We start from the raw sequence: 17,680 nt of genomic DNA on the forward strand, positions 1-17,680 counted from the left end.
GTGGTGCAAATGTCTCCTCTGAAGGATGGGCAAAAGAGACAGGAGTGGGGGGACTCCCACGTGGGTCATGCCCAGCTCAGTGCCCACCTAAAACCTCAGTGCTGAGGGGCCGCGTACGGACAGACAGACAGACACCCTGGGGCCCGCCCGCGGGTGGCTTACCTGAGGTAGCACTGCCGCTCCTTGCCCGGCCAACCTCTGCAAGGAGCTGACCTGAGGACCCGTGACAGGCACTGCAGTGATGGTTCCCAAAGCCTGGAAGACAGAGGAGGGCAATGCTGACGTGACCCTGCCCAGCCTGGAAACAGTGAGCTCTGCCCTCTCTCTGAATTACAAGTTGTTCAGTCACAAAAGTAACATATATCATGCAGGAACTTCTGGAAACCAGAGAAAGAACAGCATCCCAGAGAACAATCACCTTTTGTCCCACGTTAGCTGCCTTGTACGTACGTTTCCTATATAGCCGCACAGAGAATTCTGTAACCGGTTTTTCCATTTTTTACTTAAACACATGTAAGATTTCCCGATGTGGCTACACTCTTCATAAATCACTCCTTTATCGTCTTTCATTCAGCAGATGTCATGGTATTTCCTCAACCAATCCCCTCCTCTTAAAAAAATTTGGTTTTTTCCCATCCTTTTTTGATTAGTAATCAGCACTTGCAGTGCACATCTCTGTGATTGATGCCGTTGCCACATCACAGAGAATTTCTGCAAGGGTCTGAAAACAGGGGTCAGTGAGTGGGAATTTCAGGAGGCAGGACTATTTGGGGCCCCTGATACAAGTCCCCACCAGGCTACTCAGGAGGGGCGACGACCAGGGCTCACTCTGATGCAGACGCAGACCTCAGCCTCCCAGTCAGGGCTCTCTCCGTGCATGACCGGACGGCCACACCAGCAGCAGGGCGGGCATTTAGGGTGGGGAGACGGGCGGCGACACCTCCCCGGGACTCCAGGCCCACACAGATGCAGAGGGTGTGTTTCGGGGTGCCTGTCTACCTCAGGTCCCTTTTCTGGGAATCGCCACTACCTACAGCTGATGAAGGAGCAGTTCCACGCAGCCACCATGGTACCCACAAGCCTGCCTGATGGAGAGAGGCACTCTCACTCGGAGCCAGCCAAGCCACCAGTGGCCAGTGACCAGAGAGGTTCTCTCTTGAACTTAGAAGCCGAAATTCTTAACAAAGTGTTAGCAAATCAATCCCAACAATAATAAAAAAAATGAATAATACATCCTGAACAAGTTGAACTTATCCCAGGAATGCAAGGCTGCTTCACCGTGGGAAAATCAGTCAGAAAAAAAATGGTACGGTTCTCTCAACAGCTGCAGAGAAAGCACCGAGCAAAATCCAAGGCATGAAAAAAATTTCAGCAAACTAGGAATGAAAGATAACCCAGTAAAAGGCATCTACAAAATGTGAGCAGCTACCATCAGACTTAATGATGAGAGAGAACGCTTCTCCGCTGAGGTCAGGACTGAGGCAGGGTGTCCTCTCTCTCCACTCCTGGCCGCCACTGGGCTAGAAGTCCTAGCCGCTGCAATAAGCCAAGAAAAAGAAATAAAAGGCCTTCACATTAGAAAGAAATAAAACTGCCTTTGCAGATGGCAGTAGCATCTATGTAGAAACTCTTATGGACTCTACCAAAAAAGAAAGCTGTTAGAACTAATAAATGAGTTTAGTGAGGTTGCAGGATACAAGATCAACATAGAAAGAGCAACTGTAATTCTACATACTAGCACCAACATTTAGAAATTAAAAAATGTTTACTAGCCATTTGCAGTAGAATCAAGAAATAAGGAATTTCTTATTGAAATTTTAATGAGAGAAATTTTTAAAAGACCTACCTAAAGAGAGAGACATATCATAACCATGGATCAGAGGCTCAGTATTGTTAAGATGTCAGTTCTCCCCAAACTGATCTATAGCTTCAATGCAACCTCCATTAAAACCTATCCCCCCCCAAAAAAGGTAGAAATTGACAAGATCCTTTTCAAATGCACGTGGAAATGCAAAGGACCCACAACAGCCAAAACAACTTGAAACAAACAAAAACAACATCAAACAAAGTAAAGGACTTACACTTCCTGACTTCAAGACCTGGTATAAAGCTATCATATTCAAGACTGTGGTATAGGTGTTAAGTTACACAAACAGATCAACGAAACTGCGTAGAGTCCAGAAACAGACTCACACATATGGTCAACTGATTTTCAGCAAAGACTGCAAAGTCCACTAATTAAGTGGAAAAAGGACAATTGTTTCACAAATGGAGTTGGAACAAGTGGATACCCGTAAAAACAAACGAAAACATAACTTCAATCCATACCGTGCACACATTAAAAAAAAAAAAAAAAAACAGGTGGATCAGAGACCTAAATGTAAAGTCTAAAACTATAAAACTTCCAGAAGAAAACATAGGAGAAAACCCTTGGGGCTGTGGGTTAGGCAAGAGTCTTCGATACCACACCAAAAGCATAATCCATCTAGGAACAAATTAATAAGCTGAACTTCAAAAAAATTAAAAACTACTGAAGTTGGAAAGACAGTGTTAAGAGAATGAAAGAACAAGCCACAGACTGGGGAAAAAAAACACTGTGCAAATCACCTCTCTGATGGAAGCCTTGTATCCAGAACACACAGGAGAACTCTCAAAACTCAGTAACTGGAAAACTAACGACCCAATTTAAAAATAGTTTGAACAGATACTTCACTAAAGAAGATATGCTGATGGCAAATAAGCAAATGAAAAGATACTAAACACCATTTGTGATTAGGGAAATATGAACTAAACCACAGTAAAAGACCACCACGCACCCATTCAGATGGCTACAATGAAAAGGCGGACAAGTCCAGAGCTGGTAAGGATGTGGAGCAGGGCCCCCATCACTCTTGGGAACATAAAGTGGTGCAATCACACTGGAACTCAGTTCGGCAGTTTTGTAAAAAGTTACACATGCTTGTACTGCTGTGGACTGGATGTCAGTGTCCTCCCAAAATTATGAGGAAACTAATCCCCAGGGTGATGGTATTTGGAGATGAGGCTTTGGGGTGACTAGGCCACACGGGTGGGGCCATCATGATGGGGTTAGCACCCTTATAAGGAGAGACTTGAGAGGGCTTGCTTCCCCCGCCTCCTGCCATGTGAAGACACAGCAAGAAGGAGTCTGCCATGATGTGAGTGTGTCCCCTTAAAAGTCACTTGATGGAGTTACAAGGCAGGGTCTTTGGGGGGTGCTTAAGCTCTGAGGGTGGAATCCTGATGAAATGAATGGGATTAGTGCCCCAAAAGAGGTTCCAGAGATTCCTAGCCCTTCCCCCAGGAAAGAATACAATGAAAAGTCTGCAGCCAGAAAGGGAGCCCTCACCTGACAGTGCTGGCACCCTCATCTCCGAAGCCCGGCCTCTAGAACGGTGAGCAATGAACCGCCGATTACAGTGAGCTACTGTGTTTTGTTACAGCAGCTAGAACAGACCGAGAAAGCATCCATCTGCAAACCAGGAAGAGGGTCCGCACCACAAACCAAACCAGCCAACACCTTCATCTTGGGCTTCTCCAGAACGGTGAGACAGAAATGTTTATTGTTAAAGCCACCAAGTAGATCATATTTTTGTTGCAGCAGTCCTGACTAAAACACTCCACTTCTAGGCATTACCCACGAGAAACGACAGCACGTGTCCAGACAGAGGCTTGTCTGTGAAAATTCACAGCAGCTCTCCTGTGATAACCCAAAATGGAAACAGCTGAAACATACAATAGTGGCTCTGCAGATGAACAAACTGTGGTATATCCATCCGATGGAATATTACTCAGCCATGAAAAAGGAAACAAGCAATTGATACACATAAACATAGATGAATCTCAACATAATTTTGCTGAGTGAAAGGACCCAGACAAGAAGGGAGGATGTATTATTGTATGAGGCCATTCATATGAAATTCCAGAAAACGCAAATTAATCTAAAGGGACAGAAAACAGATCAGAGGGTATATGGAGATGGGGAGAGGAGGAGGAAGGTGTTACAAAGGAGAAACTTCTGAGGGTGAAGGGTGTGTTTACTATCTTGATTCTGGTGATGGTTTCACAGGTGTGTATCTGCCAAACATATAGCACACTCTAAATATGTATATTGTATATGTTACTCCAACAAAGCTGCTAAAGATAAACTCCCTTCCTCTTTCCCCCCTTATGGCTCTCTGCCCCTGGAATGAGTGTCATCCTTCCCCAAATGACACAGCAGAGGGTCTCAGGCCCCACAAGTCCCAGAACTGCTTGTCCCAATAATGATAAGATGGCTCCTCCCTCCTCTGGAACGTGCCACCTGGCCCAAGTAGGCAAAACTCTGAGGTTCACGTCCTTCCAGCCAGCTGCCTGCCTCTGCATGGAGCCAAATTATCCATATTTACCTAGAAATTCACTGTGGACACGTGGTGGAACAGAGCTTTACATGCAAGACAGAGGGCATTAAAAACAGATGCAGGATAAAGAAGTTGTGGTATATTTACAATGGAATACTACTCAGCCATAAAAAAGAATAAAATAATGTCATCTGCAGCAGCGTGGATGGACCTGGAGATAGTTATTCTAAGTGAAGTAAGCCAGAAAAAGAAAGAAAAATATCATACAATATCACTTATAAGTGGAATCTAAAAAAAAAAAGACACAAATGAACTTATTTACAAAGCAGAAACAGACTCACAGACCTAGAAAACAAACTTACGGTTACCAGGGGGAGAAAGGGAGTGGGAAGTGATAAACTGGGAGTTCGAGATTTACAGATACTAACTACTATATATAAAATAAACAAGTTTATGCTGTAAAGCACAGGGAACTATATTCAATATCCTGTAGTGACCTACGATGGAAAAGAATATGAAAACGAATATATGTATATGTATATATATATATATATATATATATATATATATATATATATATATGACTGAAACACCATGCTGTACAACAGAAATTGACACAACATTGTAAACTGACTATACTTCAATTAAAAAAAAAAAAAAAGACGCAGTCACTTTATGAGAAAGCGTCTCCATCCACTGTGCCATTCCCTGTCCCCCTCCAGCACCGCCCTGTGCCCACATTCTCAAAGATCCTGCCCCAGCTTCCGTAAAGGGAGGGAAGGCGGTGCCCTCCCCCTTGCCGGACCTGCTGTCACATCAGCGTCAGCCGCGCAGCCTGTCTGCGGTCAGATCCCTGGACCCGGCCTAGACTTGCGCAGGTGGGAGGCAGGCTTGGGGGAAGCACTATTTGATTAACGAGCTTCCAGGTGATTCTGCCAACGTGGGGGCCACGGGCCAAAAAGAAGCTGGGCTGTCCCTCCAGCAGGTTCGGCAATGAAAGGCCCAGCAGGTGCACCATCACTCCATCAGTGGGTGGAGCCACGTGGACCCTTAGGAGCAGGGATTCCCGCGTGGGTGATGGGCCCACGAACCACTAAGGCAAATCCAGGTCCAACACCTACAGGAGCCAGAGAGCAGGCACGAAGCTTCTTTCCCTGGGGACTCCCTGCCAGCGAAGATCTCCAAACAAGCACTTCGGATGAGGGGCGTGTGCGCCTGCGCTTTCCCAGCTTGTGTGCACCTTCAAGTCTGCGAGGAGAGGCGTGAGGGCGGCTGTGTGTCCGTGTCTGGGCACATTACTGCACCAGCCGTTTGGTTCTCCGGCATCCACTTTGGGGCATGTGCCCTGTGTGTTTCCATATGGATTCTTCTCTGGGTACCTCTTCTGCTCTGTGTCCATGGGTCTCACAGGCACCAGTGTCTGTGGTTCTAAGCCTTCTTTCCAGACTGGCACTGAGCAGTCTCTCCCGCCTTAGGACACCGGTGACTTCCGTCCGTGGGCCTTAGAAATTCACAGTCAGGGAGGGGGAGGGGGGACCACAAGAGGGAGGGATGGGCCAAGGCTGCTGGAGAGGCAGAGCCCTCGAGGGTGGGGTGGGTCGGGGGAAAGACAGGGGGAGCTTCAGTTTGACTGCATTCTCAAATACTCAGTTACTAAGAAAAAGACACGAGCTGCCACGGGGAAAATGCTGAACACCTGTGGGATGTTCACAGAACAAAGCATTCACCTCCCGACTCCCGCCCAATGGCCGCATTCACACCGCTGCCTGGGCCTCGAGGTGCCCGGCAGCTCTTTAAGGAGCATCTCCAGTGTCTGGGGTGCCCTCTGTGCCGGGGCAGCAGGAGGAGCGCAGACGACCTGACGACTCCCTGGGTCACAGCCCAAAGTCCCAGGCTTTGGGGAGGAGCTTGCTACAAGCAGGCTGCTGAGCGGACCCTCGGCCGCACCGCTGCTGGGAGTGGTAGGCTTCCCCCCAGGTCACCACAGCCCCGTCCACGGCCGTCCACCTCCCGTCTGTGCTCCAGGGCTTCCGGGCACCCTCCAATCGCCATCTATTTGCTTCTCTTGCTCGAAGGCCGACCACGGAGCGCATTCTTCCACGTCCCTATAAACCTTTAATTAACAAGCTGAAGAGACATTTTATCTGGCAGGGGCTGACCTTTCTGCTCCGAGGAGGAATTTATCGGTAGCGGCAGAAACAATCATCTCAGAGACTATTTCACAAGCACTGGAGAGTTTATAGCTGCACTTTTGTCAAGATAAATGAGCTCCTTATGACTACACTTACAGCTCTAAGCATTTTAATAGGGGGAAAAAAGGGCCATAAAAGTCAAAGATAACTTCACATTTTTCCTGCATCGGTGGAGTCCCTGGGGCGGCCTGCGACACCGGGGAGAAGCTCAGTCACGGCCGAGGCAGGTGGGAGGCACCGAGGAGACAGGCGTCGTGCTGACTGTACTCGCGGTGGGGAGCTGGGCTCATAAGCTGGCTCTGACACCAGCTGCGTGTGGCCCCTTAGCTCTCTGCACCCAATCTCCTCTTCCACGACACGGGGAGTTCCTGCTGCACCAGGCAGAAGAGGGTCAAAGAGATGGGTGCCACGGAGTCAGCGCTGCGCCCGGTGCGCGTCCCACTCCGTGAGCGCTGGGTAGGGGGAGCGGGCGGCCCCGGCTGTGCCCGGAAATGGGGAGGGACAGGAGGGCGCTAAGGGTGTGCCTGGGAGGAAGGTACACCCTGGGGCCCTGGCGGGATGCGCGGGGCTGGACCGGCGGCACAGCCTCGGGCCTGCTAAGCTGACTCCAAGGGCTCCGACAGCTGGGGGACCGGCAGGCACCGCCGGCAGCACCAGAACCGGAGGCCAAGCAGAGACAAGAACCACGCGACCAGCTCACGGTGGCCGAGTCTCCCACGCGCCACGGCCCCGCACACGCGCGGGTCAGGGAGCTCAGTCCTCCAGACTCTCTGTCCTCCCTGCAGGAGTGGAGGCGGTGGGGGGGTCACAGTGCATCCCCCCACCACCCACGAGGCCTCTCAGCCCCTGCCCCGGGCCGCCGCTGTGGGACTCAGGAGGGCTGGGTTTCTTCTCGCCTGAATACCAGTGTTGGTATCGACACAGATCTGCAGATAAAACTGTAGAAAAACACACGGGGAAGCCCTCCCACAGTAAGAGACACCCACAGCATGCCCTGTCCCCCTCCTGCCGCGTAAGCACACACCTGAAACGCCAGGACATCCCCCGCGGAGCCGTGTCACCAGGACCTGCCGCACACGGCTACACCAACCTCCCACTGCCCCCAAACACGAGGCCACTGCCTGGTTTCTCCAGGGGAGGAGGTGGGGACTCTCATGCCCCCCGTGCCTTTCGTACGAGGTCACCCAAACTGCCATGTCCCCCCAGGCCACCTGCACACCACCAGGTTCCAGTTATAGCCTCCAATCCCCAGCCAGTCCTTCCAGACAAGGGGGAGACTGTTACTCCTACGTACTGCACACCCCGTCACCACAGAGACGTCCAGCGGTCCTCGTTAGAGGATGCCATGTGTTTCCAATCCAGACCTCATTGAATAAGGGGGACAAGGCTCTTGAGAGGTTCGCCCCCCATCCAGGGCAGCCAGGGGGCCGGTCTTTGTCCGCTGAAGCCCTAAGGCTGGAGAGGGGCACCCCCAGGCTCCCCTGCAGACCCAGAGCCTTTGCCCTTTGCCGAGGAGTGGGCAGGTCCTCCGTACCCTCAGCGCCCATCCCAGGATATGGTTCCTGGTTCCTTCCAGGGAAAACCCTCACTGAACAGTGGAAAAAGCAGCCCACCCAGTGGGCCACTTTCAGCCCCCAACCGCCTGAGAGGCTTCTGAAAGCACGGCCCCAAACTGGCCCAGGGGAAAGGTCTGCGCCCTGAGCGGCCGGGGACACGGCGCCTGGACTGCAGCAGCCTGTTGCTGAGTTGAAACAACAGGGTTTCACACCACGCCTGGCCTGGGAGGCCCTCGGCCAGGCCTCTGTGTCTCTTCATCGCCCACCGGGGAAGAAAAAGCAGAAGTTGAGTTTTGCTAAAGGAAGCCATCAGGTGCTGGGATCCCCTTGCATTTACTGGAACACTCTGCCATGTCTACCTCCCCACCAAGGGACGCCGAGGCCAGGGGCTGGATGTCACACCACAGCCACGCGGCCAGTCTATGGTAGGGTCCCAATCTCACCGGAGCCTGAGCCCTTGGCCACCACGGGAACCCCAAACATCGGGGGGTTCCTGGGGCCCGTACACCCTCAGTCCCCAAACATCCTTACCAATCTGCCCCCTAGTTTCATTCCAGGTGAGTTCATCCCCAGCCCCTGCTTGGCATCACCCCCTGCTCAGCTGCCCACAAACATCCTTGTGGTGCAAGGTGAGTCCTGGGCTGAGATTCTGAGCCAGAGGAGAGCATTCAGGACTTGGAGCTCAGGGGGCAGGAGGGCAAGCGAGCGCCTCCCAGGAGCTGGTGCCCCTTGCGTGATCAGCAGGGGAGCCGAGGCCAGGTCATGGCCTGACTCCTAAGGAGCTCAGACTACATCCCCGGAGCAGCGGTCCCCGAGGAATGCGGCTACACTACACAGAGACGAATGTTCCTCTTTATCTGACCTGGGCAGCTGGGCCCCAGTCAGCAGGAGCAGGAGTTCCTGGGAGCCTGGCTCCCCTGCAGGAGGAGGAAGTGCCCTGTATCCCAAGTGCCCTGTATTGGGGCACAAACCACTATTAACTTCGTCTGGGAGGCTGATATCCCACAGGGGCCCAGGGTGCTCACTGCCAGGTCTGCGTGCTGAGCGGGGCTTCAAGGACCGCAGTGTCCCCTTCTCCAGCCCCTCCGATGACCGAGAAAGCATGTGCTGAGCTGACCAGAGCGGGGCTCCTGCTTTCTGCACCCCACGAGGCTCCTGCCTCCGCCTGGCTGGGTGGGGAGTGGGGCAGCAGCCCCAGGCCTCTGAGAGCCACACAGGACAGCCCAGGAGGAGCCCGCTTCCAGGCCGCAGGCCGGCTGAGCGGCTGGCACAGCTTCTCGAGCTGCAGTCCTCCCTGCCTCCCTGCATCCCTGTGACGTGGGGCAGAGGTAAGCCTGCAGCTCCAACATCCGTAAGTGCCAATAAATGTTAATATCACACAAGCACCACTCTTACCGTCGTGTGAAACCGGTTTATTATTCACAGATGAAACCTGACCGCCGCCTTTATCACTGTGGAGGAGACAGGGATAGTTCCGTGTGCTCCCGGCGGGCTCTGCCAGCCCCAGCTCGGGGCCCCCGCGCCTGCTCCCTGCCTCCACTAGCCCCGAGCTTGTCCACAGGGGACTGTCAGGGGCCTTTGGGGTTCATGTGAAAACCCAGGGAAAGGCAAAACTCCCTTTGCTGCCCCATGTCTTGGAAGCCCCCTCCTCCTGGCCCAGGTCGTACCTACAGCTGAGACCCAGCACACACCCGGACCACGCGGTACCGGTGGGGGCCAACCAACCCGCACTCGAATTTCATCCCCTGTCCTCACCTCCGGAGCAGGGGATCAAGAACCACCTTCTCTGTTCCCAGGACCAGAGGGGCGGGCAGGAGGCACCTGGCCCAGAGCCACAGGGTGTGATTCATTCAGTGGGTCCTCAGTTCACAGATGCCTATCAGGGACCCACGGTGGTGACAAGGGAGGCGGAGGGAAGGACTCGAGGGGGATGGCACTGGCAGGAGGGCAACGAGGTCTCCTGATGAAGGAGGGACAAGCATGCCCAGGCCTGAGGGTCCCCTTCTGGGCACACCTGGGGCCACCCGTGCCCATGTGCACAGGGACCAGACGGGAGCAGGCTCACAACAGTGTCTGCGACGGGGAAAGACTGGGAACAGCTCGGCTGTCCCCTGGGACAGATCAACTGGAATGCTCTCATGATGGAAAAGAGGCGTCGGGGAGTCCACGCAGGCTCTTGGCTGGAGAGGTAGGGGGTCCAAGTGGCCCACAGCGCTGCGCAGACCCGTTTAGATCTCCCCTCCCAGGACCAGCCGTGGTCGTCAGGCTCTTGTCCACAGGCACCCACACCCACTGGCCCCTGCCCTGGGCATCCTGCCCTCTCCCCAGGTCTGGGGCGTGGTCCCCAGTGCTCAGCAGCTCCTGGGAGAGGGGAGCTACGCCCCGGGGCCTCTCAGGAGACCACAACACCGAGCCTTGAAAACAAGCACCCTCCTCCAAAACCCGCTTCTTCAAGCCCCTCACGGGGAGTCATTTTCTGAAGCTCCGATTCTAGGGACGCTGCCTACTCCCCGCCCCAAAGCAAACCTGTTTACTGAGCACCTGGGGCGGGTGGGGGCACAGCTGCCAGCACAGGGGGCTCCAGCCAGGCTGGGTCCCAGTGACCCTGGCCGAGCAGGGCCGGCCGAGGCGGGCTGCCCGGGGCCAGTTAACCAACGCAGTGGTCTTTACAGAGGAGGCCATTCTTAATCAGAAAGCCCCAGAAAACACAAGTGGCTACTCTGTGCTGACATTTAAAACACCCTTTTGGCAACCCCCAGTGTGGCAAAGCGGTTTAATTAACTTGAAAGGGTGTAATTTTATGCTATTTAGTAGGAGATACACACTCCAAATGGCATCGTGGACTGAGAATCGGGGGCTGTGATCTTGAGAGTGAAAAAAACCAGCCATGAGTCCCTGGCAACCACAGGTGTGGGGTGGGGGGCCGTGGGGGTGGGGCATGCTGGGAGCTTCCCTCCAGATGGCGGCCTCGGAAGCCGCGCCAGCTCTGGGGCGGGGTGTCCGCAAGGCCGCGGCCCATCAACTCACCTGGGAAACAAACGCAGCATCTGAAGGAGAACTGGCCTTGGGGGGGCCAGTCACAACTCCCTGCCAGTCCCCTCCGCCGGGCCCTGCAGGCGCCAGTTCTCCGAGGGGGAGGTACCGCCTTCCTGCCCAGCTCTGGCTGTAGGCATGTCCAAGGTCACAGGGGTGGGTGGGGGGCTCCTGGATGGGAGCCCCTGGCTGGACGCTGCCCCCATCCCCACTGAAGGGGCCTCTTAGGGAGGAGACCAGCCTCTCAGCTGTGAGGCAGGATGGGTGAGGCGGTGTGACACACAGAGGACCCAGGAGCTGGGGCTGCAGCCTCACTTGGATGCTGGAAAGACCCTGGGGCTAGTTTCCCTTCCTGCCTGACCTCTGGAATGATGTAGTAAAATCTGGTACCGAAGGGCATGGGCTGGTCTCCAGGGCTGCAGGGGAGGAGGCACCACGGGGACCGCTCCCTCTCCCCGGGGCCTGGGGCGAGAGGAAGGCGTGGAGTGGTGGTGCCCACCCTTCCTGGTCCCCTGGTCCCCACAGACTGCCTGTCCCACTCGCCTCGTGCTCCCCGCTATCTGCGACTCGGGAGCCGTTGTGTCTGCCCCTCAGCAGGAGGCCCCGGAGCTGCTCCCTGGGCCCTCGGACGCAGGGGCACGCATCGTCAAAACAGATCCCCGCGAGGGTGAAATGCAACCTGCAGGCGTGTTAAACGGGCTCTCCCCCACCGACCCCGGACCTCCATAAAACAGTCATTCAGGGAATCTGATTTCCACATGTGATCGGCTGACGCACACTCCCACTGGCCCCAGCCTCATCATCCTGCCACCTCCAATGCCCCAGAATCTAATTTAGGGGACCCACATCTGCATGGCTCCATGGGGTGCCCGCCACAGCCCGGTCCCTCTCCCCTTTTGGGAGAGGCCCCCTGCAGTGAGCCTCACGTGGGCAGTAGTGGGGAGGGGCTCGCCCCAACCCCCGGAGGCAACTGGGGGGTTTTCGACAAACATCTACACCCAAGTAACCACCACCCAGACCAAGATACGGAACACTCCAGGAACCCTGGAGGCTCCTGAGAGCCCCACAAAGGACGGTCTGGCTGGGGGAGCAAGGTCCTGCCCTTGGCAACCAGCTCCTGGTTTGATTTACCGACCCGGCAACTGATAGGGAAACAGGATTAAATCCCCACTACTTAATCCGTTGGCACTAATTAGACTCAGCATGTTTACTGACCAGCTATCCTGTGCCAGGCCCCGTGTGGACAGAAGTAAGCAAGGTGAGGGTGCCGCCCTGTCTGTGGGTGACAGGCTCCAAGCCAGTCCAAGCCAGCGCAGGTCCAGGATGTCAGCCAGGATCTGACACTTCCCAACCAGCAGGGACCTGGTGGATGGAGGTCCCACCATCAGGGAAGGGGCGTGGGGGTGTTTGACGTACACAAGGCACCTCTGCGTCGAGGTGGCTTCCACAGTTCTAAGGGATGAGTTCAGGGTCCCAACATGCAGATGAGGGAAGTGCAAGGAGATGAAGTGACCTGCCCCAGGCGAGTGGCTGGTGAGACATGCGTGGGAGGGGACTCTGAGGGGGACTGTGGCCCTCAGGTTTCAAGTGGACAGTCCTTCCACCACCCTGCCCCCACCCTTCCTTCTCTCCCCTCCTCCACCTGGTCCTGCAGGATGAGACCAGGCCACAGGGAGGAAGGGACGACTCACAGAGGGCTCAGGGACGCTGGGGGGCTCGGCACGCAGCTCAGACACACAGGGGACCACAACACTTGGTGGCAGCACTTTGGGAACTGGGAAATGATGCTGATGATGGATCCCAGGGGTCACTCTTCTGCATGTGGCTCTGGGCGGTGGGAACCACACTGAGCTCGGGGAGGGGGAGGCGGGAGGACCTGGTGAAACAATCCCGGCGGTGCCTCCAGGAGTGACTCCGACCGGCACTCTCACCTCCTGACTCAGTTTCCCCATGTCTATGATGGGGCCACCAGCATCTAGGGGAGGCGGCAGACAGGCCACTAGACAATACCTTCAGAACCTGGCAGTGAGACAACCCAGGCCGAGGGCAGGGAGTGTGGTGGGGGTGGCAGAGTGCCCTGTGTGGCAGGCACCAGCCGGCACCCCCAGTCTGCGGGGGAGAAAGCCCCCGCCTGATCCTCCGTCTTTCCCCAGCAGACTGCCGGGGGCCAGACCCACCTTAGGCGGAGCGAGGACCGAGGGCTCGCCTCTGGGCCGCTTCCTGGTCTTGCTGAGATCTGTGTGGAGCAAAGGCAAGGGGACACGGGCAAGGCTGGCCGGACCAGGTGCTGTGTGGACGCTGGCCGACTCCCACCAGGACCCACCTCTGGCCTCCCCATGTCCAGAGGTTGACCCTCTGCATGGGGGAGGCTGGGGTAGATCAGCCAGGTGGCCACAGACATGGGGCCACATGATGGGAGACTCTGTGTGGCTGTCCTTCCTCTCAGCGAGCTTAACTGGGGCCAGAGGCCCTACTACTGCCAAGTTCCCCCCAGGCATGGCCTAACACAGCCTGGCCTAAAGGACATTCTCCAGAGCATGGATGTCCCCTGCAACCCTGTAAGCAACACGAGGGGGCCAAAGCCACCCCCAAGCACACCTGTGCCAGGCAGACGCCAAGGCACAATGAGCTTTCCTGAACGGCTCCTTCCTTCACTCCCAGGTGAGCAGTTGGGCAGACTTTTTGGGACCTTTCCTCTGATTCACCTTGGCCAGGCAAGTCCCCAGGGATGGTGGTCTGTAAATACCACCCCCAGGCCAGTCCGTAGTTAGTACAGTGATGAGAGTGTGAAATTGGGCCAGAAGACGGTGGGGGAGAATCTCTTCACACTTCCACACCTTTGCACGCACACAGGTACCAGTGCACGCACACGGACATGCGCACACTGCCCCCTGCCTGGAACACCCTTCCCGGTTTCTGTGCTGGGCCACCAGCCCTCCCTGGACCTCACTCAGTAAAGCAGTGATGCTCCCCAAGCCCAGCGCTGCTGAAGGAAGCGCTGGCTGGCTGCCTGGCCCCCAGGGGACTCACTGGCTGGGTGGTGGGCGGGGCACCAAGACCCTCCCCCAGCTTCAGACTGGAGCACATGACCCAACCTGGCCAATCACAGCACTGGATTATCTGGGACCTATTACTGGTTTAGTGGGCCGGCATATGACCCAGTGGAGCCAATCAGAATCCTTCCCTGGGACTGAGTCTCCAGCAGGGAGAAAGACGCTGTCCTGCCAGGGATCCTTGCTCAGGAACCGGAGGTTGTCCCCTGACCCTGGGGCCCCGGAAGATCACCGCTGGGCTGGTTCACACTGATGACGGCCCAGGGTGTCACCCTCACCTCGTGAGTAAAGGGGAGGGCACAGAGTGGGAGCCCCATACTTGCGGCTCTCTGCTTTGGGGGTGAAGGCAGCGCCTGCTTCGCCCATGGGGAAACCCCTGGGGCCTCTGAAATCTTGACACCTGGTTAAACACACACCTGCACACAATGTAAGTACCTATTCTGAGTCAAGGAAAAAAGCAGAGCCTTCAAAATGCCACTCCAGCCAAATGCCCACACGTGCCCGTGGTGGTCCCAAGGAGTCGTGGAGGTCTGTCCACTGTCACCTGCACCATCACGTCCGCCCCGCATCGTGCTCCCTGGGACGCCAGCCAGGAACTGCAGGAAAGCAGCCCAGAGTCCTGGAGTCAAATCCTGGCCCTGCCCCCGATGGGCTGTAAGACCCTGCACAGTCATCACACTCCCTGAGCCTCAGTTTTCCTCATCTGTAAAACAGGGACAATTAACATGCATGCAGATTGGCTGTGACGGTTAAAAGAGGAGTGTGTGGCACACACCTGGAGCTTAGGAGTCCCCGAAAAAGCTGCACAGAGGTAGGACAATGTGGCTTCAGGCAGCCGTGCCTTTGATTAGGCTACCCACCCTCCCCGAGCCTCCGTTTCGTCATCTCTAAAATGGGGATGCGGATGTCATCTTCCTAGGGTGGTGAAGAATCAGGGAGATTAGGAAGGTAAGGTGTTCAGCTGCCCCGTCTCTGCCCTCCTCCAGGAACCCCAGGCCTTGAGCAGAGCCTGCGAGCTGGGCCCGGTGACCTGCTGAGCTGTGCTCTGCGTGCAGACGGTGTCCCCCAGGGGGACACTCAACGCTCTGTCCTCTCTGCTGGGGTAGTCTTAGAAGGAACAGTATTTCTGATGGAAATGAATAAAGTGCTGAAAACAAGCTTTAGACTTTGAGCTGAATGTCCTGGGGCGGGGTGGGGAGGGACAAATCCTCACAGGCTAAATGTAGCCAAAATCACCTCCCAGGAGGGTCCTGACCAGGCGGCACTGCTGCCTTCTCTCCCGCAATGAGTGCGGGGGCCATGGCAACGCACGGGGTCCTGCTCCAATACCCCCGCCTCCAGGTGGCCCCGGAGGGCTCCTCCCAGCACTGTCGGACAGGGGAAGGGGCGTTGCTGGGTGGTGGAGGCAGGGACCAGGGAAGCCACTAGCAGCCAGACCGGTTCACAGCGGCTCCTGGCAGAGGCCTTTGTGAGCTCACGCTCTCCCCTTGACCTGGCAGAAATGCCGGCCCCTGGCCTGCAGCCCCCATCTCACTGTAAATGCCCCCACTCCCAAACCCCTCTCCTCTGAGCTCCAGGCCCGCACAGGACATCCCCCAACCCCGGACGCCTCCCCTTCCTCTCAAGCCAGCTCCTCTTCCCGGGTCCCTCATGGCAGGGAGGGGTCCCACCACCGCCGCCCTGTGACCGTGTCACGCCTGGGCTCAGGTCGGCCCCTCTTTCCATCACGGAAGCCTTCTCCGAACCCCCTGGCCAGGTGGGAGCCGGGGCCTCATGAACCGCGGGGGTAGGGGAGACGACACGACACTTCGAAAAAGAGTTTGGTGTTTCCTACAAATTAAACACAGCCTGTGCGCTAGGACCTGGCAACTTCTCTCCTAGGTACTGACATAGAGGAATGAAAATGTGTCCTCAAAACGGCATGCCCACGAATGTCCAAAGTAGCCTTATTCATTATCGCCCCAAAGTGGGAAAACCCAAGTGTCCGTCAGCTGGAGAGTGGACAGCCATGGTGACACATCCGGGCCACGTGACGAACAGAGCAGAGGGCGAGGCGGGCCCACCAGCAGCAGGGAGGAGCCTCGAGCGAACGCAGGGGGCCAGGAAGGCCACTTACTGAACGGCCCCGCTGACACGAAGCTCGTGGAAGCGAGGAAGGTGGGAGGAGTGATGGGACAGGGCACAAGGGCCCCTCCCTCCTGGGGGGATGAGAATGCTGTCTTCATGGGGGGGCAAGGCACTTGGTGTGTACAACTGTCAAAACTCATCAAACAGTAAAGACCTGTGAATTTCAATGGGTGTAAATTACATCTCAAGGAGAAAAAATTACGTATTTAAGAAAATGGCAAGAGCTGCAGCTCCAGCCCCCACGGGAAGAAAGGAAAACGGGGGCGGGGGCTGCTGGAGGGGCGCGGGCTGGAGTGCAGCCCCACGGCCCCCGGGGGAGACGAGGGTCACCACCCACCCCCCGCCACCTCCTGGCGGCCTCATAGCCCCCGCGCTGCGTGCGGACTGGAATCGAGTCCTAGGCACTTCGACCAGGGCCTGAGGGGCAAGGCGCCGTCTCCAGGAGGGGACCGGGGACCCGGGAGTGGGTCAGGAACAGGTGTGGTTTCTGGGTGGTGCTGAGACAGCGCTGGAATCGACATGGGCCGTTTATGGAGATAAAACACACACTGGCCTCACGATCATAGACAGGACTTCACTGTCCTGTTACAGACTTCTGTTCTCATCCCTCTGATGAGCACCCGAAACTGCAGAGAAGGGGTGGTGGGTTAGGGGCTGGGAGGGATAGAGGACTTCCCCAGACCGCACTCCGGCTCCCGGCGGGCACACGTGTGCCAGCAGCACTGGCAGCGGAGGAACAGCCCGGAGATGCAAGGTGGACGAGGCAGCACAAGAGGAGGCAGGGAGGCCAGGGGGACATGCGACATGGGGACAAGGCATGGAGGCCAGGGAGCTCTGGAGGGGGGTTTTAAGCAGGAGGGTGACAGGAGTCGTGAAAAATCCCAGGCAGAGCCCAGAGTTCGGTGGTGGGGACACACATACGAAACGGGTGACGCCCCCGCCCTCAGGAAACTCACTACCTGGGGGTAGAGCGCGTGGACAAGCCTCTGCCGCTCTGAGCCTCGTGTCCCCACCTGTAAAAGGGAACAGTCAGGGGAAACCACAGAGATGCCTGAAACACCGCCGACCTCCCCCAGGCACCGTGCGGTTAGATGGCGAGGAAATGACCCACACCTCCCCGTGGCAAGAGGGCCTGATCTGCGGCCGGGCTCCAGGCAGGCCTGCTTCAACCCCTCCAGTCCACTCGATTATTCCCAACATGAAACCCGGCCCTTAAATTCCGCCGTGAGTTCTAATTATCAGCATTAGCATTGCTGATCTTCCGCCTGCCCGCTGCGAGCGGCTCCAGAGGCGGCCGTGGTCCAGCACCGCATCCTCGTGTTAATAAGCTGGAATAAATGAGGCCGCGCTGAGCAGTGGGG

At 56.2% G+C, this 17,680-nt stretch overlaps 1 protein-coding gene and 1 long non-coding RNA gene across 3 annotated transcripts in view; both read right to left on the reverse strand.

The window, feature by feature from the left end:
• The window catches only part of PHF21B (PHD finger protein 21B), an 85,598-nt gene that overhangs the window by 23,251 nt on the left and 44,667 nt on the right, over positions 1-17,680 (reverse strand). For both annotated transcript variants that reach the window (XM_032492417.1, XM_032492418.1), the window contains exon 3: positions 163-255. In XM_032492417.1, coding sequence (XP_032348308.1) covers positions 163-255 — 93 coding nt within the window. The remainder of the gene's footprint in view (positions 1-162; positions 256-17,680) is intronic.
• LOC116667544 lies at positions 11,041-13,345 on the reverse strand. Its single transcript, XR_004324376.1, has 3 exons — positions 12,831-13,345; positions 12,355-12,501; positions 11,041-11,133 (listed from the first exon to the last, which is right to left on the reverse strand). It is a non-coding gene; the product is annotated as an uncharacterized LOC116667544 (long non-coding RNA).

This window comes from Camelus ferus, chromosome 12, assembly GCF_009834535.1.
Source record: "Camelus ferus isolate YT-003-E chromosome 12, BCGSAC_Cfer_1.0, whole genome shotgun sequence".
NCBI classification, from domain to species: Eukaryota; Metazoa; Chordata; class Mammalia; order Artiodactyla; family Camelidae; genus Camelus; species Camelus ferus.